The 25,412-nt window shown below is 44.4% G+C and overlaps 1 protein-coding gene across 1 annotated transcript in view; it reads left to right on the top strand.

Annotated features, from left to right (window-relative positions):
* Nucleotides 1–25,412, top strand: part of macf1a (microtubule actin crosslinking factor 1a) — a 228,905-nt gene that overhangs the window by 84,339 nt on the left and 119,154 nt on the right. The window contains 4 exon segments of the mRNA XM_069176154.1: nt 6,903–6,964; nt 12,874–12,963; nt 15,898–15,975; nt 17,471–17,563. Of these exon segments, the coding sequence (XP_069032255.1) occupies nt 6,903–6,964; nt 12,874–12,963; nt 15,898–15,975; nt 17,471–17,563 (323 nt within the window).

Here is a 25,412-nt window from a genome sequence, read left to right as displayed (position 1 = left end):
GGGAGGGACATTAAAAGTGTTCATATTTTTTCTTTCGAGTTTAATCATCGCCTGAAAGGTGGTGAAAATATGAATACACTCACTTCTTCGTTTCACCATATTTTAAAGTTCAACAAAAAGTAGAGATCGCCTAAATTCTGTGAAAATATTACCGCATTTATATTATTTACTTGTATTGTTGGCCGGCACACATCATTAGTGTTACGGGTGATTAATTCGGGTGGGTGGAGATATTTAGCTGAAATGTGTGTGTCTTGTAATGACTGCGTGGTTTCAGGGACGTGTCCATGTGATTCATTTGGAGACGAAGCGTGAGTCTCAACTTCACTCAAGAGTCAAACCTGACTTTCGTGTTTATTTGCTTGTTCCATGTTTCTCTAGATACTGATGTGTAACACAGCTGCAGTGTGTGTGTGTGTGTGTGTGTGTGTGTGTGTGTGCGTGTGTGTGGTCCTGACCTTATTTTTGTCATTGCAGCGGTAGGCCAAGCGTGGTCGGGCGTGCGTGTGTGTGTGTGGCATCGTATATACAGCATGAATATGATGTGGTCAAAGTTGACACGGCGGTTTGCACTTTCTGTGAAACTACTAAACCTTCGATTCAAGCTGAGTTCAGAGAATATCAGTCTGTCCAGTAGTTCATCATCAATCGTTCAGCTTTCAACAGATTATAATGATAATTAGTTTTCTAAGTTGTAAGATATCGGCTGTGTTAAAACACCTCTGAATTACTGAGATACGACAGAAAGTCCAGTACCGACCGAAGTGTCCAGAGAAGTTGAAATTCATCTGATAAAAACCTAAAAAGCAAACGGACCCGAGATGAAATGCAGCCGAGTCTGGTTCTGCTCCGATGTCATGACCACTGACCAGGACAAATGATGTCTTTATTTAGATGTGGGTCAGTAATGAAACCACACTGACCCTGAATCACCTCCACTCACTGACACGAGCCTGAAGGAGTTTACCTGCATCAGTTTGGATTCTTTAGTCTGAAGTGACTGAAATGACAAGAAGAAAGTTTGGTGGTAATCAATCAATCAATCAATCAATCAATCAATTAGACTTTGACTCGGTCAAATCAGGAGCACAGAAACTCAGGCAACGCTGTCTGTCACACAAATTTGTAATTAGGAAACACGAGAGGAAGAAGAATTCAATAAAGTTCAATAAAATTATAAAATAAAGTATACGGTTATGCCAGCTAATTAAATAAACTAAAATGCATAAATAAATAGTCAAGTAACTCGAGAAACTTCACTTTAAAGTTAAATAAAATACTAAAATAAAGTATAAGGTTATGCCAACTAATGCAACCATTTAAAATGCATAAATAACTCAATAAAAGTCACTTAAAAGTTAAGTAAAATACTAAAATAGAGTAAAAAAAACCCAATATAAATGAATAAAAATTTAGTTAAAATTGAAATATACCACCAAGGTCAAATGTATAAATAGTTAATTGAATAAATACATAAAATAAATAAAAATCAAGTACATATGATGACCTAACATACAGTAATGTGCGGTCTACAGTCGTATTGATCCCCTGGAGTCTCTGTAATAAGCAGTCGGCTCCATGGAGTCCCTCAGGTGGCCACAGGGGGGCGTGTTCAGGCGGGGTGTTAATCTATCCGATGACCGACCTGACAGCTGCTTCCTGTGTAACTGGGACGTATTAGCTTCAAGTACCCGCAAAGTTTGTGCACGTGCAGATTTCAGCACTGGGAAAAAAAAACAACAACAATGTAATACTTTTTTGTTTTGTTTCAGTTTTGAATTGAGGTTTTCCTGCTGAATATTTAGCTTGTTTTGTTTGTTGCCGGGATGAGAGGACAGGGGGGGAGGGAGGGAGGAGCGGAGGGATGGAGAGCGGTGCCAGCCTTCGAGTGTCGCCACAGAGGGGATGAATGAGGCCCCGGGAGGCAGCCTGGCCCGGCACGAGGAATCACCAGAGGAAAAAGGGGAAAGCGATAGAAAACGAGGGGATGTGATGGACTACCAGAGGAAGAAGAGGAAACAATCCCCTCCCGCGTTGTCTTTCCATTTTAATTGAATCACAAGAGGAGAAAAGCCAGAGCACAGGCGGAATACGGGGCAGAGGAGAGAGATTAGTGGTGATAACGACGGAGAAGGAGGGAGCGGAGGATCAGCGTGCTGCGTGGTATTAGAGGCGTAAGCTCCGTCTGGTATTTTTAGTGTGGATGGTCCCTTTAGAGAAAGAAAGAGAGGAGAGTTTCACTGGGAGGAGAAAGAGGAGAAGAATGTGATCGCAAGGAGGGCAGCGAAGAAGAAGAAGAAGAAGAGGACGTAAAACAGGAGATAAAGGAATAACCGAGAAGAGGGGGAGCTTGTGCCACTCAGTTTGAGCTTGTTGTGACTGTACGAGTGTGAGAGTCACCGTCTGGCCCGGTCGGGGGTGTGTGTGTGTGTGTGGGAGTGTGTGTGTGGGGGTGTGTGTGTGGGAGTGTGTGTGTGGGTGTGTGTGTGGGAGTGTGTGTGTGGGGGTGTGTGTGTGGGTGTGTACACACCTGTGCTGCATCTCAGCAGACACACCTGCTGTAAGAGCCCAGAGCCGCTGTCATATCAGCCTGTGCCGCTCTCATGATGTCACTTCCTGACTCCCGGCCAGGTCACGTGACTCAGAGGTCATAGCCGAGCGTTGAGCCGGCTGCAGAAATTATTCAAAAAGTGCGTCGGCACCATCTGGCACAGCGGAGCTATTTTCAGACACGAGCAGCAGCAGGAGGAGCTTTCAGAAAAAGATGTGTTTCCTCTGTCAGCTGTGAGAGGACGAGTCACGGATCACGTGTTCACCACCACACTGGGAGTTAAAGAGCCTCTCATTGGTCGTGTCTGGCTGAAAAACAATAAACCTGGATGAAGGCCAGAAGTACGACCGAGGCCTTCCTTCATTATCTCCTTCCTTGTCATCCTTACACACACATTAACGAGATGAAGGAGTCTCTTTTTGGGGCCGCTTTTCCTTTCGGTATCGAATCCAATATAACGTGTTGATGAGACTAGAATCCGTCTCGGTCAGCTGACATGGCCGGGAGCACAAAACCAAGCGGGGAAGTTTGTGTTCGCCTCTTAAAGGAAAGGAAAGCGGTGAAAATAGAGATATCGGGGAGCTGCCGCGTCTGGATTTTGCGTGCGAGTGTGCGTTTTTGAATGCTTTGGGTTTTTTCAAGGCTTTTAAAGAGGACTCGAGTGGATTACATCATCCTAGATGGACATGACTGGAACTTAAAAACATCATCTTTTTTTTTTCTCCCACCCCAGAATTGTGTTGCAACAACATCTCTGCAGGGTATTACATGCAAATACTCTCGAACCGCTCACTGGAAATGTGGATTTACTCACAATCAGCCGTCCTTTAGGATTCTACTAGTCAGCAAGGCGAGTTGCTTGCACAAGCACGCACAAGGCATTGTGGAAAAATCGAGGCGCCGGGCTCTCCCTGCAGCTCTGCAGAGCCTCGGTCAGCTGCAGTCGCTGCACAGACCGTCTGTTGTGGTCTGGAAACAGAATCAGAGAGAGAGAGAGAGAGCTGCTGCATGGTGAGGAAGAAGAAGTGAGCTGAGGGAGGGAGGGAGGGAGGGAAGGAAGGAGGGAGGGAGGGACGGAGGCTGAAGAGGTGGGAGGAGCCTCCGCTGACTTTGACAGGCACGTGTGAGAGCAACTGTGACCGGGAAAACACCGGAGCCCCGTGGAGAGGCTGGCATGGCAGCGAGGACGAGATCACACTGAAGGACGGAGACGAGCAGAGGACTCCTCCGACTGGTCCTACCTGCCGGGGCTCTCGCACTCTCTCTCACCCTGCAGCTCTCGGGTTTTGGATACGTGGAGGCTGCTTGTTGCCAAAGACGTCTTGCTGCTATTATTATCCGACTCCTAGCGTGGATTATTCACCGTTAGAAAATCAAATGAAATCCTGATCAGAGGAGCAGAAGAAAAAACAAAACAAACATGTGGCCCGACTACAGGAATGAGTGTCATCTCAACGCTCACCTGTACTCGCTCATGTGCTGTGCAGGTCAGTGTGTGTGTGTGTGTGTGTGTGTGTTCAGTGAGGTTGTTTACATGCTGCAGGGTGGCTGCTCTCAGCACATGTTTCACTTCTGTGTTTGAACAGTTCCTATTTGTCCACATAGCGATGACAACATTTATGCAGTCTCCATTAATCATTGTGTGTTTGAGGGCAAAGGGTGAGATATGTGCGTGCGTGCGTGTGTGTGTGTGTGTGTGTGTGTTTACACAGCGTGGTGTGTGTGTGTGTGTGTGTGTGTGTGTGTGTGTGTGTGTGTGTGTGTGTGTTTAGACAGCGTGGAGTGTGCGTGTGTGTCTTAACAATGCTGTCCTCTGTGGATGAATGAGCGTCACTCTCTGGCTGTCACTCACATCTGCTCTTGTCTGTGGTTTCGCTTCTGTAAATGTCATAATACTTTTATAAAACTAATTACAACCTGATAAGTCTTCACAGGAACAGTAATGAGTGTGTACCACAGTGTGTGTGTGTGCGCGCGTGTGTGTGTGTGTGACCCAGTGACACGCTAAAGCTCGAGACTTTCCTCTGGCCTGACCAGCTCGGCTCCCCCGGCAGGTTTTGGGAATCAAGGCGTGTTGCAGTGGTGAAACTATTTTGCAAGAGCATGTTGAAACATATTCTCTGCCTTTGGGCTTTACCCTCTATATCTCTATATGTAAACGTATGTACGTACGTGTGTGTGTGTGTGTGTGTGTGTGTGTGTGTGTGTGTGTGTGTGTGTGTGTGTGTGTGTGTGTGTGTGTGTGTGGTAGTTGTATCCAGCTGAGATATTCCACCCAGTAAATCCTAAATCAAATCAAATCCTTTCTACTTTTGGAGCTTCACAGTTTGAAGGTGTCTGTCAGTGTGTGTGTGTGTGTGTGTGTGTGTGTGTGTGTGTGTGTGTAAACGGATGTGATACTCTCTCCGTTACGCCGACTGCTCTCTCCATCATGGCTTCACCACGGCAACCGATAAACGGCAGACAGGAAGTGATGTCGCGGCAGCAGGCTCTTTTCTGATTGGCCGGGACTGAATCTGTTTGACATGTTGGAGGGAAAATAATCTGCTGTCATTCAGCTCTTTGTTTGTTTGTGTGCCAGTCTTTGATTTAAAACTAAATAATCTTATCATGATTTTATTTTACACTCTTTCAGATGTATTTTCAACCACAGCCGTTATTAAATATGAAATAGAAATTCTGTTTTAGAGAAACAGAACTATAATAAGGTCAAAAATGGCAAAATTGTATTGCGCTGCTTTTACATCATATTTCTACAAGTATTTAGATGAAATTGAAACACTGTCATCACTTGTTTTTCCTCTTTTCACTGTGACCTACATCACCGTTTTTTATATTTAATTTATAACGGTGACGGTATGTTCCTCATGAAGTCACTGAAGGAATAAACAACACAAACTGAAACGATGTTTTTACGGTTCGTCCAGCAGGAAGTCAGATATTTAACAGAACAGTGGGGAAAAAAAGGAGAGAGGGTCTGCGTTTTCTCCCAGACAGCCTGGTATGAACAGGAGAGGAAGAGGAGGAGGAAGAGGAGGAGGAGGAGGGGGTGGGGTGGGTGATAACACAGTTCTGGCTGCGCAGCATCAGGCTCTATTCCTGGCCTGGCTGCCTCACTGCTCCGGCCTGTGGAGGAACGCTGTGTGCAGATCACACCTCCGTTAGAGACCGAGAGGGAAGGACAAGCTTCAGTCAGTCGAAACCAAGCGCTGAGCAGCAGTGACGTCACCCGTTGGTTTGTGGATCTGACTGATCTGATTGGAAACCTGACGATACCACGTCCCGCCCACCGATAGCCGTAACCTGACTGCACCACAGGCCTGTCAATCAAACAGACACGCCCCCAAAAACACAGCTTTTTTTTAAGGTTATTTTTGAATTGATGACGGATAATTTTAAGATGGACCTCCAGAAAACTAATAAGAAGGAGCAACTTTAGATAACAACACCGAGATATCTCGTGTAGAAATTTTATTGACTGAAAATATATTGAGAGAAGTTGAATGGGAGTTTATGGAGCCGGAGACTTTTTGGAGCCGACCTCTAGTGGCACTCGGTGGTATTGCAGCTCAAAGCACTTCCGCTGCACCCTCATTTTTCAGACCCGGAAGCTACGACCACTTTTATATACAGTCAGTGGTCGAAACTCAACTACAGAGGAAGGAAAACTGTAAAAAACACAAAAAGGAATATAAAGCGTTTTCAGTGAGCAGGTGAGGAAGATTAAAACAAGAAGAGCTTTTCGAGCTTCATTAGTTCGATCTCGGTTTACGGAGGAGCATCATCCTCCACCCAAGTACAACATGCAGTAAAGATAGAGAAGTCATGTTCGCATGTACAGATTCTCTTATCAACAGGACCATGAACTCAAAGAACGGTCTCAGTTCCCCAGCTCTCGTTCTGCTTTACAGCTCTGCTGAATGAGATAAGAAACAAATTAGTTCTGCTGTAAAGATAAAAGTGTAAATTTAAGGAGTTATCTCAGAGGTGATGTTTTAATTGTGTTGTTGTTCAGTTCCTCTTGGCTGCGTCTTCTACTGAGTTTATAAACTGAAAGTGTCCATTAACACACAAAAAAAGGGTTAAAGTCCATTACAAGCTGCTATAAATCCGCTAGTGTTGGTTTAAAGTGTGTGTTTGTGTGTGTGTGAGCAAAGAACAACAAATTATTTGGCTCACCTTTATCCCCTTAAAATCTAATCCAAGAATAAATACAAATCCTTGTGCTCCACAGTAGACGTACGCGTGCGACGTCTTCATCTACATAGTTCACTGTAATAATCCCACCAGCTGCTGGATTTTATGTAATTAACCTGCCCCCCCTTTCTTTTTTTGTCTTTTTCTTCTTCAGATGAGCGGGACAGAGTGCAGAAGAAAACCTTCACAAAATGGGTCAACAAGCATCTCATCAAGGTACGTGTCACCGAGTTCAGCCGCTCTGCAATGTGCTCGTTTTGTTTTGTGGAAATGTTCATCAGGGTTTTCCATCTTATTCTATATTAAAAGCTGAAAACCATAAGAAGAGCTGTCATACATTTTTCACAGCTCTTTTTCCGCTGGTGGTGGGTTGCAAGGCCCTTTTAAGTCGGTTTGTGAGTTTGTGCGTGGGAACAACATTTAAAAAAAAAAAAAGTTTAGGGAAAAAAGTTTGACTTATTTTGAAGTTTGCAGAATTTCTGATGTGGCGCTTAAATTTTGAAGGACATACGTTTCCCATGACACAGCTCACGTGCAGTAACCATTGTCATAATAGTAACACCCAAATCTAACATCGGTAGTTAGCTCTCATTTGGGCATTTGTAAACAGGAAGTGGATTAGATTAGTTTTTTTGTTTCATATTTCATAGTTTCCTTTAGTTTATTGAAATCACCAGTTTAAACTTAATTAAAAAGCACATATGATTATAATTCAAAAATAATTCTGCCCTTTTTTAAATTGGATTTTTTTTTTTATTATTTCATGTCTTTCCAGTGAAATATTTCTGCACTGTTTTTCTATAAAATAAATTTGACTCAGAAAAAATGTGGCTCCTGAGGCTCGACCAGTTCAGACTGCTTCATAACATGCGTCCCTCAGGGGTTGATACACTGTAATACGTCATATCCCATACAAACCTATAACGCCATTCTATATACGGAATATAAAATTAACGATCTGTAATCTGACCTTCTCAGATAAATATCGGAAAATCAATGGACTGAAAAGTCTCGGGTCGTAAAAGAAATTGCACAGTGTGACTTAAATCGAGCAGGAGGAGAATAACGGCTTCAGAAAAAAGCGCTTCTGATTTATTCTTTATATAATGAGTCAATAAAAGCCCCAATAAAAAAATCTGTCATATTTTGAGGAAAACGTTGGCCTCATTAGAAACAGCTCTGGTTTATTTTGCGGTGCGGACCCTCTCCTCTCATCTCTCTCGCGGTGGCATCAGTCCTGAGTGTAACGATCGGCGTGGAGGCTGCGCTGCTGCGTCGACGGATGAGCGTGCGTCCGGATCGTTCGGCCCGTTTGCTTCATCGCCGTTAGTCACCGCTTGTTAAAACCTCTCCTCTCCCGTCCAGCTGTGCTTAAACATCCGTCATGTTTAACGGAAAAAAGCAACACGGTGAATAAACTGCCTGTTTGTCTTAATGAATATTTAAAAGCAGCGGCGGGTTTACAAATGCTTACCGGAATACAGATGTTCAATTATTTATTGTTCCAATGTGTTTGTCTAGCCGAGATTTCAGACCACGACGTTCATAAAGAAACATGAATGAGCAGCCGAGCAGACTGTTTTCCCTTCGCAGTGCAGGAAACGATGCACGATGATACCTGGAATAATAATACACTGGAAGGGAGACACCGATTTATTATAACAGGTTATAACTGTAACACTTCATGCGTTAAAACCTCTTGAAATCACCAGGAAGTAACATGACTTCAAAGACTTTCATTCATGACCTCATGCATGAACAACACGTTAATTACAGCATTTACTAAAGTGATTACACCATCGATGATTATGATTTATTTAACGTGACTATGATGAATTCTTTGCACAACATTTTTGACCAATTTTGTCCATTTACCTCCAGGTTACCATGACGACGAACATAACTCAGACATCATAATAACTGAAAAACGTTTGTTCCCGCATTCAAGTGCGTTCTGCAGTTTTACCCACAATGCATCGTAAAGATCAAATGTTCGCCGCTTCACTTTCACGTGATGAACTCATGAGGAACTGATGCTTAGCTCATGATGACGTCATGATGTGCTCTGTGCTGCAGAGCCGGCCCCAAATTTATAACAAAGAATGAATCATAATCATTGCTCAACAAATCATAATCACTAATGATGTAATCATCTGAGTTAATGCTTTAATTAATTTGTTGTTCACACATGAGATCATGAATGAAAAACTTTGAAGTCATGTTGCTTCCTGATGATTTCGTGAGGTATTAACGTATGAAGTCGTGCAGGAATTCATCCCCCCCTGATGTGAAGGGTTGTCGTTATATTTACAGCCACAGATTAGTGCACACACACACACACACACCGTTTCTATCACGTCCGTACAATACAGTATGTTCACCATGTGTCACTGAGGCAGTGAGGAGGAAGAGGAGGAGGAGGAGGAGAATGCTAGGTATTTCTGTCACATGACCTGTCAAAGGAGGCGTCCGTCTGACCCCATAACTCCGCAGCAACTGTCATCAGAGCCGCCCGCCCTGAAAATGTAACTCGTATCGGCTGGCAGACCCACCCCGGAGAGTAAATGTAGGTCAGAGAAGAGGAGTGAGAGCAACAGGCACAGACATGGGACGATTCAACCTCTGTAATCCGTACGTGATTAGTTAGTTTTTAATGGGAGCCCTGATCAATACATGATGATTCATCAATACACGGCTCAGTGAGGCTGCTGATGTTTCAGGGCCATTGATTATAAATCCTCACCTCCGGTTAACTTCAGGCTTTAAAACTCAGTCGGTTAGGGCAAGAAGATGCTTTCTCAGCTCATTGCTTCATGGCAGACGTTTTTAAGCGTACACAATGTCAGAGTTGAGTTGTTGTTATTATGTAGAGGACGGAGGGAGACGGACGAGGGAGGATAACATGAAAGTTTCATTTGTATGTCTGATGAAACATCAGCTGCTTTCAGATCAAAACCTGTTGCTATGCAAGTATGTTTTCCAAACTGGATTATCTCCCAATGCTGTATTGTTCAGTGGAGATAAGGGTGAAATAGTTGTGCGTTTTACATCATTTGTTGACTCTTGGCCTACACTGTTGATTCTTCAAGGCGCCGTCCTGTCAGCAGCGATTCAAGAGACAAACTCAGTCGGAGAAAACAGGATGTGGGAAAGATTAAAAGAAAGACAGGGTCGGAAAAAAAACACAAAAAAACCATCATCGCTGCTGGTTTCCTGTTTGCACTGTATGTTTCGCTTCTGGCATGTTTGTGGCGGCTCAGGTGTGCAGGGTGTGTGCAGGTATGTGTATACAGCGAGCTTACCTGTGAGCTACCTGCTGGCATGCAGTGACACATGTCGACCCGGCAGCTTGTTGACTCAGTGCGGCAGCCGTGGATTAAGAAGTCAGTTAGCTCGGCGCGCTAACGAGATGTTTAACCAACTGCAGCCTGTCCTTCGTTTTCATGTATCACAGTTTGTGCAGGTAAACTCAAATGAGCCGCAGACGCTGCGAATGTTGCCGTCAGCACAGACTGTTACACAACCCTGTCTCCGAAAAAGTTTGGACGTTGCGTAAAATGTTAATAAAAACAGAATGCAATGATTTGCGAATCATGTAAATCCATTTTATATCCGCAAATAGACCAAACACAACTTCTAAAATGTTGAAACAGAGACATTTTGTTGTTTTATGAAACATATATGCTTATTTTGAATTTGATTCCAGCGTTAAATAAAAAAATAAAAAAAGTTGGGACAGAATCATCTTCACCTCTGTTTTGCATCGCTTCTTCTTTTTACAACACTGAAATGAAAAATATGACAAAGGAGAAACCGAACTGTAGAGCAGCAAAAATCCTGTCGTAAATCAGGTAAGAATGGGACGACATTTCACTTCCAAAACTCCAGAACTTGGTCTCCTCAGTTCCTAGACGTTTACAGAGTTTTGTAAAAAGAAGAAGTGATGCAAAACAAACATGAACATGACCCTGTCCCAACGTGTGGCTGGCATCAAATTCAAAATCAGCATATTCATTTCCTTAAACAATAACATTTCTTTTTAAACATTTGATGATAAATCATAAGTTTATGTGATTTGCAAATCATCACAGAGTCCCAACTTTTTGGGGAAACAGAGTTTTAATTAAACATGATCCAGACTTCATAGAGCAAGTAGTGTTTGTGAAACAAGAAATGTTGAATGTTTTTAATCTCTCCGGTTTGATGGGAACATGTTCAAAAGTCCTTTTAAAATTTAGCAGCCATGACAAACATGCATCCGGTGATTTTCTGTAAATATCAGGAACTAAATGAGCAGAATGAACCGCAGCTGCCTCAGTTATTTGTTATATTTTGTGGAGTACCAGATGAGTGTGTGAGATTTGTCTCATCACATTAATCAGCATGTCAGCCCCCGAAACAACTCACTCACTCACTCATCATTTCTTAGCAGAAGTTGCTTATCATAGGTCAGTTTTATTTATGTAGCACATTTTAAATACAACAAAAGATGACCGGCATCACCAAAGCGATAAAATCAAACTAATTGACATAGCAAGCAATAGAACAAAATTAATAATTTACAATAAAATTCAGTCTAAACTGAAAATGCCAATTAAAATAAATACGTTTTCCACGGAGTTCGATTTGCTTGTATTATTATTTGCTGCCAGTGAACAGTAACAGTAATAAACATATCACCCGCGGAGAGGAGCTTCTCATTCAGGCTCCAAACGACAAACTCTTGACTCACGATTAGACAAAGACGGCAGCTCGTTTCCAGTCAGCGGTGGACACACACCGTTTCTTCCCGTCATCTAATTAACACTCGGTCAGTCGGCTCTCTTCTGAAACAGCTGATGTCACGCTTTCCACGGAGGGGAAAAAGGACAGTGAGGGGTGAGACGCAGATGAGCGAGGAAAAGGAAAATAAAACACAAAAGGAGGTTGTTGAGGACAAATTGGTGGGAAGTTGTGACTTGTGAGGCTGCAGTTGGAAGTCTGTTTTTATCGCCACCTCTCGGGGAGGTCTGACGGAGGTGAAGGAGCGAGTGTTAGAGCATCTTTGGATGAGGAGGACGGCTTTATTTTAAAAGACATCATCATCATTTGGAGAGTAAAGAAACGGTCAGCCGACTGCTGTGCCTGTCTTGCCCTCTTCTGGTGAAACGCGGTACTGCAGTTTCTTGTCTTGAGGCCAGGACTGCAGCAAAACTTAAGTCCCTGCAGGTGCAGCGAGAAGCAGAAAAATCACTGTAATGCAGGTAGATATTTGTCCTTGTTTGCCTTTTTGAATTTTTTTTTTTAAGCACTTTGTTGAGAACTTTGTCGCGTGCCAACTTCTCCCTCTTTCCACTGCCGACTTTCTGACGAGGAAAACTTCCACTGAAATGTTTGACTTGCAGAAGAAAGGCTTCTTTGTTTAGTTTGCCTGCTTTTTCTGTCTCTTACAGACTTTTTGTAACTGGAGAATTAAAAAGTAGTCTCGATAGAAGAAGCAACCTCTTTCTCATCTTATTCAGAGTTCTCTACTCAAAAATATTTGAGAAATCATTTTCTGTCAATAAACTAATTGATTAATTGCTCTAGCGAGAGAAACTACGGAATGAAACAGTCAATTACATAATTACAGTTTTTCACTAGTGCACGCTAAAGAAGTCAAAATTAATACATTTATACGAGAGACACTGCAGATTAGTATTCAAGTCTTTCTTTTCCTCTTTTTGAGTTCCTTTCCCAGAATGCTTCACTCCATCACTGCTCAGCCTCAAACAATCTCTGTCTGTCTGTGTGTCTGTCCGTCTCACCGAGTCTCACTGAGTGTCCCACTTTCACACAAAACAAGCTCTGAAGCTGATCGCTCGGTTCGGCTCGGCTCGGCCGGGCTGCTGAGTCACCGTTGCCATCGGTGACAAACACCGCCCCCTCCTCTCCCCCACCCCTGAACTCGTGAAGGCAATGTCATGGCAACAGAGAGACGAGGCCACAGCTGGCACTTCGTCTCTGTTGGCCCGACAACTGCTGTCAGCGGGCATGTCGGCATTGGCCTGACGGATGTCAACAGAGGGATGAGTGCAGCGGGGAACTAACTTTCTCTCTTTTCTCTTCCTCCTCCTCCTCCTCCTCTTCCTCTTCCTCCTTCTCAGGTGAGGAAGCACATCACAGACTTGTACGAGGACCTGAGGGATGGACACAACCTGATCTCCCTGCTGGAGGTCCTCTCCGGAGTCACCCTGGTACGGATTTAACCTCTCTGACACACACATGCATTTTCTCACCTCGCCGTTATCACACTGTGATATTTTCCATCACACACTCTTGTCATCACTGTTCCTGCGACGCAGAGGGGAGGAGATACAGACGGGTAGACTGATAGAAAGTGACTCCTGACTCAGGTCTGCTTGGGGAAAAAACAAACACACACACACACACACACACACACACACACACACCCTGAAGGCAATCTGAACTTTTCCAGCTCGACACGTTCACTCTGCTCCGTGCTGACGCGCTGTTCAAGTTGAACAAGCTGACCGTTTTAGATCAGCTGTAAGTCACCTACAGTTCTGCAGAGGCCTGATGACCCGACACACACAGCAGGATGATGTAAGAGTCTTAGTCCTAATGCTGACGGACACGGCGGCCGCCATGTGACGCAGAGGGGAGGAGCTACAGACCGGTAGACTGACAGAAAGTGACTGCTGACTCGGTTCTGCTTGGGAAAAAACACACACACACACACACACACACACACACACACACACACACACACACAGAGTGTCTCCTCCCTGACCCCTGATCAGTGTGAGAGACAAAACAGCAGAAAGACAACAAATATTCCATGAAAAGGAGACTTCCTGTCCATGTTGGCACAAAAGCTGAGATTTAAAGAGCACAACTGGGTGATGTATCGATGTTATGTTAATATCGTGATATCAGACTAGATGTCGTCTCTGATTTTGGATATTGTGATATGCCATGAGTCAGAAAAACATTTAATTCTAGGTTTTCGTCGGTGACTTTTCGGCCTCTGAGAAAACTTTTACAACTGCAGTAATTCCACCGATGCAACAGGTCACTAAGACTTTATATTAAAATAGTTTACTTTTCATTAGCTAACAAAAGGTCTAAAATATTACAGCATAGTTCCCCTTTTTAAACATGACTCTTTATTTAGTCTCATTTGCGTCAAAGTCAGTCAGCAAGCGAATATTTAGCTTAATTTCGGTCGGTGAAATTGCAGCGATTTTTTATTTTTAATTTTTTTTTGCACCTGTGAGCCGGCAGTGATGTCACAGTGTCCTGGAGGACAGGTGCACAGCACCGCAACATGGTGAGCGGTTATTAACCACTTTAGGTGAGCAAACACAAGATTTTCAGGGGATGTGAGTTGAATAAATGATAAAACAATCACTGGAGCTCTCAGCTGGATCGTACAGACTCCCGCTGCAGACCGAGTTGCCCGGTCGTCGTTGAATTGTTCAGATTTCGGAGCATTTCTTTGCTCATTTACAGTCTTGTTTTTTTTAAATTTGCAGTTCCTCTACTTGTGTCTGTTTTGTTTTTTTAATTTTGTCCTTCACTCCCTCATTCTGTCTTCTGATCTGACAATTCTCATACTACATCCTCTCTTCCTCTTTTTTTTTTTTTTTTTTTTTTGCTTTTGTTTCTCTTTCTGTGCATTTCCACCCTTCTGTTACCGTAGCAACAGAAGAGCGGCCCTCCGTCGAAAAGGGCATACGCCTCGCGGGCCCCCCCTCTCATCTTGCTCGGAGGGGAGGATGAGGAGGAGGAAGGAGCTCAGGGAGTATGTTCGAATCGAACCCTCTGCCCCTCCACTGCTCACTCCGTCACCTCTGACCTCTGACCCCTTCAGCTTCACCCTCTGCCCCATAGGCGGCGCTGTGAAGGCTGCATGAGAGTGCTGTGCCACTGACTTCTTCTGACCCTCAAATCTGGGCTGTTCATGAGACACAGTACAACGTTACTGAATGACACCACGCGTAGGCCATCGTTTCTGTTGGGTGACAGCAGCATAAAGCCAGTTCTGGTGGTTTTTATTTCTGAATTCAATTTTTTTTGTATTTACTTTCTCCTCTGTGAGTCAGACAGATAAATGGATGAAATCGCCAAAAAGTAGAACTCGATAATCATAAAGCTTCTAAAAGTGTTTAAAAAGTTAGCATTATGAAGATGTGTTTTCACTCAACAGAGCTCTGCTGTTTTTGCATGAATTACACACAACAATATGTTGAATATGTACAACACTGTTTCTAAAAAAAAAAAAAAGAGTTGGGACGCTGTGTAAAATGAAAACACTTTACAATTACAGCAGCAAGCAAATAAAACAGTAAACACCATATAGAGAATCCAAACACGCATTTGTCAAATTCTATGTGAATAACTAGCTGTTTTTTTAAGGTTTTTCCTTCTGATTCTAAGAGATGTTTGAGCATACTGACTATTTAGATGAATTTTTACACTCATTAACACATTTACTTATCTCAGTCCAGTGGATGAACATGAAGAGCTCAGGTGGAGGAGAGACGTGACAGTTCACGGAAAAAAACCCAAAAAGAAACAGGCTCACACACTGTAGTGACATATATGTAGCACGAAGAACACATATTTCATCCTTTCCTTTCCTTTCCTCTTCCTCTCCTCTGATGACAAATCCTTCTTCTTTTTACCAGCACCACATCTGCATCTTGCACTTTACTCGTTTACTCTTTGCAGCGTCAGTGTGTGTGTGATGTTCGTTTGTGTGGTTTTCTCTCTTTCGCTCTCTCTTAAAAATCATCTTTTCTCTCTCTAAACTCTAAACTGGGTGTTGGTTTGTGAAATTCTGGCGATATATAAAGAAAAAAAGATTTAAAAAAAATAAAGGTCTGACGTGAGGTTTGCATTTTCCCTGCTGAGCCAGCATGGTTTGGATCTGGTTTGCTCCACAGTGCCGGCATGTCTTTAACAGCTACTGTTGAAGACAGCGCCCCCCAGAGGACCATTTCATGTCAATACAAACTGCTCTGACTCCACTGCACTCGTGATTGCAACCAGCTTTTATTTGCACTCACTGCTGCCTCCTGCGTTTGTGTGTCTAAAAACCACCGACTCATATTGCTTCGTTTACTTTAATCATGATCTTCTCTCCGCTCTCTCTTCTGTTGCAGCCCAGAGAAAAGGGACGAATGAGATTTCATCGACTGCAGAATGTCCAAATAGCACTGAACTTCCTCAAACAGAGACAGGTATGCACACACACACACACACACACACACACACACACACACACACACACACACACACACACAGACTCACCGACAGTTTCCCTGCATCTTGACACTCTCTATTTTAAACCCTGAACATGGTTATCATACGCTGTAGCACCAGGTATGCTAATCCTAACATATCAGTCCAGACTGCAGTGTGGCTGTAGTGTAGTTGATGTTGTGATGTCAGGACTAAATATCTGTCGTTTTGGATAAGACTTATTTTCAAGTGATTCGCAATCTGTTTGCAAACACTTTTCCTCCTGGCAGTGGTCTGTTTCTTGTGACAGATGGTCTGTTAGTGCCATCGACTGTGTATAAAAATGGACGTAACAGTTAAACCAATCCAGAAGTGCCTTAAAGTGCAATACCACCGAGGACCACTAGGAGCTGGCTTAAAAAAAAATAACCATCTGGCTCCAATAGACTCTCATTCATCAAAAAGCACCAACTATTTCTCATGAAATACAAAGTCAGTAAATGTTTTCCACAAGTCATTCTGGTGTCATCAGCTAAAGTCACTCCTTCTGATCAGCACTCTGGCGGTCCTTCTGAAAATATTTCCAGCATTAATTCGGTATTAGGCCTCAGAGAGAGGTATGTTTTGTATTGTCTGGTTTTGAGTTTAGGTGGGCGGGGCTTAGCATCCTCAGGTTCTCAATCAGATCCGCACCTCGCTCCGCTCCATGAGTCTAAATATGGTCACTTCTGGCTTTAAAAAAAAGACAAGATGCTGACGACCAAAATGTCAAACTGGAGGCTTCAAAACGGCAGATCACCAACCAATGGATGGTCGCTATGGTTGGCCTTTCAACTAGTCCGGAGAAGAGAGCTTCATCAACCCTTTACTTCCTAATCTGCATATCTGTCCCACGCGTTTCACTGAATCTGTTTATGTTAAGAGACCTCTCAAACACAAACTAATTGACATCAGACCATTCGGTATGAGCAGAGCTCGGTTTCATCTTCTTCTCTCTCGTACAGCACGCTTCATTGTTCCCTCGTCCTCTGTTGCTACCACTAATTAATGTCCCTCTCATTTCCACTGCAGCTCTGAGTTTACTGTCAAACTGCAGCTCTCTCGCTTAAAACACCTTCGTCCTCCACGTGTGACCGGTCGTCCACATCCCTCGTACCCTCTCCTCTCATTACCCTGGAGACACGGACGACCGACCCCGTCCTTCCTCCGAATCATTTCTCAGTATCACCGCAGGTCTAATTTTACAGCCTGGTTAGATGGAGCTACATGATTTAAGCTGAAGTCCCGGAGAGATTCTCTCACCTAATGGGCATGATAGTTGGAGCAGGGATCGTTTTGTATCCTTGACATGCAGAAATAAGGAAGATTTATGTGTTTTCTTCTCTTCTATCATCCAATCAGGTGTGTCGGTGACAAAAATGGACCTCTACTAGGACAAAATGTCTACTTTCATTGACAGATCTTTTAACAAACAACCCATTTTCCCGCTTCCAGGTCAAACTGGTGAACATCAGGAACGATGACATCACAGACGGGAACCCCAAGCTGACATTAGGACTCATCTGGACCATCATCCTCCACTTCCAGGTCAGTGTCCTTCTCCTGCTGTCCTGCAGCTTCCTGCTCTGTGTGTGTTGACGATGCGATTCATGGTTTGATGAAGTCAAACCAGCGTCTAGACGCTCCTTCGGTTTCTGCACTGGGGGAACTTAATGGGCAGCAAATAATGAAGTAATACCCACTAATTGATGATGTTATAACTGAATCCTGGCTACGAGTGATTCAATCTGGGTTTTAAATGAAAACAAATTGCTCCAGATGTGGACATTGTGTATTGTGTGTGTGGTGTTGCTCCGTCCAGCAGTCAGGATTAGAGTTTTCATCACTGCCATGATGAGCTTAGCTGCATGTGTGTGTCCTGGCAAACTGCTGTTGACTTATGCAACAGAGGAGATTTTTTTTTTTTTTTTTTTTTTTTTTTTTACTGGAAATCAAAGTGTGTTCATGTTCTTCTGGTGTTCTGGGTTTTGGCGTCTGATGGTTTCCTGCTGATATGATGGTTTACTTCAGTGTCTCATGTTGTATTCCAGATGACAAACTTCCCTTTAGTACACCAACAAATAGTGCTCTGACATGTTTGGACTCTTACCTTGTGTAGTGCAGGAATTATAGACGGGATGGTGTTGTTTCAAATCGCACACTGACCGGAAATAACCGCAACGTGTGAACGCATCACCCGCCAAAATATCTGCAGCGTTAATTATTTTACCCAGAATTCAACGTGTTCTTGTTCCCTCTGTTTAACACACTCATTAAACACACTGATTCTTCTGTCCGGCAGCAGTAGTGAAAAAGAAAACACTTTTGTGCAGCAGCTTCCTCAGGCGCCTTAATTTGAAAATTCTTTACGTTGGTGGCCCCGCCCCCTTCCTCTTTGCACTATCTGCACTTACATGCTGTGGTTGTTGGATTTACATGCGTTATTCTAGCTGCTCTGGTTGCGTGTTTTAAAATGCAGATTTGTTTTTATGAGTATTTTAAAAGAGTACAGTTTGACTCCGAGGCGTTCAGGCTCCGATGTGATGTGTTGTTGTCCTGAGTGTTTTTTTAAAATTTTTAAATTTATTTTTATAAGACCATCTCCGAGCAGACCCTTTGCTGTAAGTCGTCCTCTTGAACTCCAACATGACGACACAGTTTGGCTTCAGTTTTAGCAGCTTGGCAGAGCGGACGTAAAGAGAGCACAGAGGTCGGCATGTTCAGGCTTTCATCTGAGCCCTCAACCTGGATTTACCGTGTTACAGTATGTCAGACATAGTGTTTTTATATAAAAACTGCCCTATAGCTAAAGTCACTACTTCTTATTAGTTTTCTGGCGGTCCATCTGAAAATAATCCCTTCAGTAAATAGAAAGTACATTTCAAAAAGCTGTATTTTGGGGGCGTGTCTGTTTGATTGACAGGCCTGTGGTCCAGTCAGGTTACGGCTATCGGTGGGCGGGACGTAGTATCGTCGGGTTTCTAATCAGGTTGAGTCAAATCCATCGCTCGCTTCTCCCCAATTTGCCCAAATATGATCACTTCCTGCTCCAAACCGCTCCAAACTAGTAAGATGACACCGGCCAGAACCAGAACCCGAACTCAAGGCTTCATAATGGCCGTTCACCAACTAACGGGTGACGTCACCACTGCTGCCGTATGGTAAATACGCGTTAAGTTGTACAGAAGTCTTTTTCTTAGAGCTGCTTTTAAATGTACTTCACAATAGAAGACAAAATGCAAAACAAACTTTTAGTAACTACCTGGGAAAACAAATTCTAAAAGGTACAAATGACATTTCTAGAGGCTGTGAAACTAGTGAATGAATGTGTAAAGAGCAGCTTGTTTAGTCTAGACAGTCAGTCATCTGAGCGCTGATTCCTCATGTGGAATAATTTCCCCCGAATGTTCCTCCGTCGGCGTCGCCTGCGGACGGGTTCGTTCTCAGTTCATTACTGCGGGACTCCCATTACCGCCGAGGCCAGCGAGTCATGTTGGAGACAAAATGTTCTCAGCGTCTGCTTTTCTTTCCTATTTGTCTTTACGCGGACACACGGCTCTATTGTGTCACGTTAATATCAAACTCGGTCATGAACCGCTTACTGCGCTGTCTGACTGTGCTCGCGATGCGACCCTGAGCGAGATGACTCTGCCAGCCGGTTGCCGTGGAAACAGTAGTGCACGCCACCCCGGCAAACCTGTCTCAGCGGGCGTGACTCAGCAGAACACGGGTGTTGACGGAGTAAGTCGGGGTTAAGGAGATGAAATAATGCGGGAAGAGGAGGGGAAGAGTGGATGCCGATGGAGCCGACGAGGGCGGAGGATGAAACCAGGCGAAGAGTGAGAGACGGAGGATGAAACCAGGTGAAGAGTGAGAGACGGAGAAGGAACCGGCCCGCAGAGCAGCAGAGAGTTTGAGGAGTTCAGCGAGTTCGGGAGATGACGTCAGTTTTTACATTAGAGCTGCAGCGAGAAGCTGGAAGCACACGGAGCTCTGTGACCAGAAGTGGAAACGAACGCTGGTGGATCAGTGACATGTGCAACTAATGTGCTGCGTGTCATCTGCTCTTTGTCGCAGTCTGGGCGTCTCTGCTCTGTAATTACTCCGCACAAATACAATATGCAAATGGGATAATCTTTCATCAGGATTCAGACTATCCAGACTTGTTTTTTGTTCTTTTTAAATAGAGAAAAGGGATTTTGAATTATCCATCCATCTCAAGGTCATCTGTTTCACTGTGATAAAAAAAATAAATATATATTTTCAATTCATTTATATTAAAATCGAATCACTCCCTCAAAACACACGCTATGATTGCAGTATATAGCGTAATGTTGCTAAATTATTCACTATTCAATATTTATTGTGACAGTATAAGGTACATTATCGCATAGTGAACCATATAAACCACATCAATTATTAAAGCATTTGAAGAAATTCATCGCCGCTCTGTTATTTGCTCTGAATCAACGTGACATAATTCTTCGCTGTCACTGAGACACATGGCCTACCTCAGCAGAGGAATCTATCATTTCCACATAAGATTCCCACTTGGCAGCTTTGGACTAATAATGGTGATGAGCATGATTATTATTATGAAGTCATTTTTTTGGGAACAAGCCTCCAGGTCTGTGTGATCAGGACAAATAAGTGACTCAGCACGTCGGCTAATTATAGGAGCTCGCACCGAGCTATCGGTTTTAGATTTGGGTCAGAGCTGCTGTGAGTCGCGTCAAGTTACAGACGAGGTGGTGTCTCTGTCGTAGCTCATAATGTCAGCTGGCTCTCACGTCCTGCTTCATTAGCAGTCACACAGCTTTACACTGAGAGGGTTTTCAGCCATGCATGTCTTCTCCTTTATATCCTGCAGATATCTGTCTTCTTGAGGGACAACTTGTATTGTTTAAAAAACACTTCGACTGATAAAAGCCTTCATTTTAATGTCCAAAAATGCCTTCCACCATGTACTTCATAGCGTCAGATCTAACTCGGCTTGTAGTTACTCTTCCGTACCACTAGGTGTCACCGTTCAGCTCGGTATCACAGATGACCTTACTCGTTGTTGGGATCCTCCTCCAGCTGCACTGTGTCTGCCTGTGATTGGCTCGGCTCGCTGTGTGTCACCGCCAGCTCCGGGAGAGTGAGGAAACTCATCAGTGTTTCCCTGAACTGCTTCGGGGGCAGCGGGGTCAGTTTATTTGTGTCGTTTAAAAGGTACTCATTTAAGCCTGTATTGAACACATTGATCAGCATTTGCTTCAGTTCAAGCTGACTCCGCTTTAAGCTCCAGTGGCCCTTCGAAATCGTTAAATCCCCTTTAAAGTGATAAAACCTTTTTTCAGCAAATTGCCAAGAACATGATGGTTTTTGAGCGTGCCGCTGGGCTTACATCGCTCCTCTCCTCTCATTTAGCTCCAGTGTATAAACATTACCTACAGTACAGCTGGAACATCACCATGGAGCACAGACAGAAAACAAAAGCAGCTGCAGAAAAAATACCTGAGCACAATCAGTGCTTATCTTTAGTTTGTAAAAAATAAAGTCAACACAATCCTCTGTGTGTTTGTCTCTATTCATCGTTTCATGGTTACAGTCAGGAGGTTTCTTAAGATTGAATAACATGCATCATATTTGGTAATATGAATCTGTTACTTCACTTCTTTGACGTTTTCTTTTGTGTAAGCTTGGGGAAGCAATACTTCAATGAATATAACATCTTATGAGCTGTAGATTATCTTGGACGCAAAGATATCATCAAACAACAACACAATAAAATGTGTTTTTCATCCTAATAATCCGTGTTTTTTTTTTAACAGGGGTCACCGCTGAGATGTAATAACGTGAAGGCTCAGCATCTTAAAGTCTGAATTATGATAATTAAAAATCTCAAGATCAATCAGCGTGCCTCAGTGTTATCGACTGAAAGAGCTTTTAAATATATTATCAAAGGAGCGACTGACGGAACAACATGCGGCGGTTGTGTCTTGTGAAAAGCCGAGTTCAGGCGGAGGTTGGGGTGTGATTACCACAGCTCACGGTGGCGAGGGGGATGAAAGCCTCGGGGACTTGATTAGTGCTCTTCTCCCATTGGTTCACGCCTCATCCGTGTGTGTGTCGTTCCCTCGTATGCTCTCTGGTGCTTTCGGTTAATGAGAGAAGATGGATTACCATTTGCTTTTTTGCCACACGAGAGTCTCGGCTTTTAGTGGGTCTCCATCCATATCTGTCTCTGTGAAAACATTCACAGAGTGTAACGTGCTCGGACCTCTGCGGTGTCGGTGCCACCGGGAGACGAATCTCTCTGCCGTGTTGAACTGTACGGTATCACGTGTGTGAGCTGCGTTATTCATCTTGCGTGCGGTGGTGGTGGGTGGAGGCCTATAGAGGCTTTAAAGACTGTACGAGGAGGAGGAGGGGAGTTAAATATGAGCTAAAATAAGAATACTACATGATTATATTGGGTGTGCCATATGGCTCTAATTTCTATCCCAGGATATGAAATTTACCATCGCATCTATCTATTTGTTTTTGGTGTTATTTTTACAATTAATTGTTCAATTTGTCCGAAAATAGTAAGAATCACAATTTCCCAAAAGCAGTCCAAACCCAAAAGATACAATTCACTGTGATGTCAGAGAAAAAAAGCTTGTGAGCTGCCAAAACATGAATATGTGCATGTTTTTACTTCACATAAATCACACAATTAATATGTGTCAGCAAAGATCTTGCTGCATATTGATTTTTAAAATCTGATTGAAAAGGCCTACTTTTCTGCAAATCAGTTGGATTACATCTCTTTTAGAGCCACGTCAACTTTGAACTGTTATAACGTGTTTTAGCTGGACACACAAGTTTCTCTCCGATTTCCAGCGTTTGCTTCTTTCACAGCTTCCCTCCATCCCCTCCTAGTTTTCTGCTGTTCTATTCAACTTTCTCTTAATTCCCCTTAAATCTCTTCCCCCCTCTCCCCAAGCTCCCGCCCCCATCACACCCCCCGAGCCATTCATAACCTGTAGCTTGATGGACAGGTGGAGATTGAAGTGGGAAGATGGATTGAAGCAGACTGAAAGACTCATTTCACCTCTGAGACGCAACAGTCTGATTTAGATTTGATTTCCCTCCTGCTTGGATCGGGGTTGTTTTTTTTTTCTTCCCCCGTCTCCGTCCCCGTTGCAGCCCATCATTGAGGGAAGCTTTTGGGTCAAGTGTGTGTGTGTGTGTGTGTGTGTGTGTGTGTTTGTGGCATATAAAGCTGCTCACTAACAGCCGAGAGAGGAGAGGAGAGAGAGAGAGAGAGAGAGAGAGCTGGAGAGGGAGTAACAAGGAAGCGGATAGGAGGAGGAGGAGGAGAGCCGAGGAGGGAGGGGTGGACTGCGAGAGTGAGAGTGAGTGATCGCGCAGAAGAGAGTGTGAAGCTGCAGCAGCCGGGAGATAAAAGCTTTTTCTCTCCGTTCTGCCGGCGTCTGCGAGCGAGGGGATAAAAAGCCAGTCGAGGGAGAGGCTGCATCCGGGCTGCCTGCCTGCCTCCACCGGAGCTCCCGGCTTCCCCCCGATCAGCAGGCCTCAAAACCGCAAACACACACACACACACACACACACACACACACACACACACACACACACACACACACACACACACACACACACACACACACAGCAGGACAAGACACACTCGTGGACACGTATGCAGACGAAGGGCTTCCACAGCTGACTGGGGAGGGAGGTGGGCGGGGGGGGGGGGGCGCCCAACCTCACAGGCACAAACGCACACTCGTGCTGCCTCTCTCGGACGGATGCACACTCGCTGTTTTCTCTCCACCGTATCAATCGGATCAATCCAGCCACGCTTGTCTGAGGCAGCCACAGTTTTAACTGGAGACGCCCAGTGCTCTGGGTTGTTTTTGTTTTTTTTCCTCTCTCTCTCTCTCCATGTATTTTTTTTTTTTTTTTTTAAGAGGACGTGGAGTGCGGACTTTCTGCGCTGTGTGTTGTTCGGGACTGCCCTTCACTGGAAGCCGAATCCCTTTGGCTCTGCTCCAGATACACAACACAGCTGAAGCAGGTCTGCTGCTCGAACTGGATCTTTACAAGACCTCACCGAGTCGACGGAGGACCGGTCGGTCTCTTCTGCCTCAGAGTCCAGCTCCTACCACAGATGCCTCTTCATAATTGGATCTACTGGACGTGAGGAGCATTTAAGAGACCAGAGAGGAGAAACACAACGAGAGAGGCCCGGTCTGCTTTAGACCTGGTCTTAAATACCTACACACACACACACACACACACACACACACACACACACACACACACACACCTCCTGCAAACTGTGGATTTTGTCGGGCTGTTGCACCGTCGCACTGCACCACCTGATGAAGGGGAAGCTCGCCTGAGTAACTGGCAGACTGACAGCAGGACGCGGGAGGTTTTACGATTGGACGGTGTACAGGAGCACAATTCGCAGCCAACTTTGCGTCCTCGGGGGAGTCTTGACAGCGAGGTGAGAGTCTTCGCACCGATATCCAGAGGAGAGGCATGTGATGCCGAGCTGTCTGGGGAGCTTAAGGTGGAGTCTGTCTGCAATTGTCTGCCTCCACATTTATTCTGGACTACCCCTGCTTTGACTCTACAGGTATCTGCCTGAAAGACTTTCCACTCTCCTGCCAGTCTTGTCGATGGGAGAAATTAACACCACGTTTTTAAATCCCAACATATCGACAGCAGCAGCCCGAGCAGACGAGGATTGAAGCGTCACGTGAGACGCCGGCTCAATGAGCAGGATAAACCGTGGGAGGGCGATGAGGAGAAGCGCCGGGGCGGGAAGCTGATGCTCTGATCGAGTATTTAACAAGCTGTCAGAGTATTGGCTGAATCTCCCCTGCAATCTGGAGCAACATTGGCTGACTTCACACTCCTGTCACCCACAAACCCAATCTGGACTCTGTGCTGCCTCGGCAGAATGGGACGAAGGGCTCGCCAGTACTACGAGGGATATCGACAGCATCGCCGTTAGTACTACGTCCCGCGGCGGATAGGATTCCTCCTGATCTCTTGTGTGACTTCTCTCCTCTCGCGCTGCAATAACATTACCACAGTCGGAGGGGAGAGGCATCATTAATTCATGAGCTCGGACGGCTGATGGTCTGAGTGGAGAGAGAGGTCCTGGATAAAACCCACATCTGGATCTGACAACACACCGCAGCCTCTTTTTTTGTTTGTGGTTTGTCGACGATGGAATAAAGAATCTCACTCTGGCATCCAGAGGAATTTATAATATCGAGTCAAGAAGTGAGATGAGACCGCCACTGATTCCATCTCATCCAACGATCTCGCTGTACATACAGATTCAGACTTTCCCACTTTGTTCTCATGTCACACCGAGGCGTGCGGCGTGCGGGGA

The sequence above is a fragment of the Embiotoca jacksoni genome, unplaced genomic scaffold (assembly GCF_022577435.1).
Source record: "Embiotoca jacksoni isolate LCO1_2020_lvr unplaced genomic scaffold, fEmbJac1.0.p SCAF_7, whole genome shotgun sequence".
Classification (NCBI taxonomy): Eukaryota; Metazoa; Chordata; class Actinopteri; family Embiotocidae; genus Embiotoca; species Embiotoca jacksoni.
The sequence above is the reverse complement of the archived record's forward strand: the minus strand, read 5'-3'. Positions and strand labels throughout refer to the sequence as shown.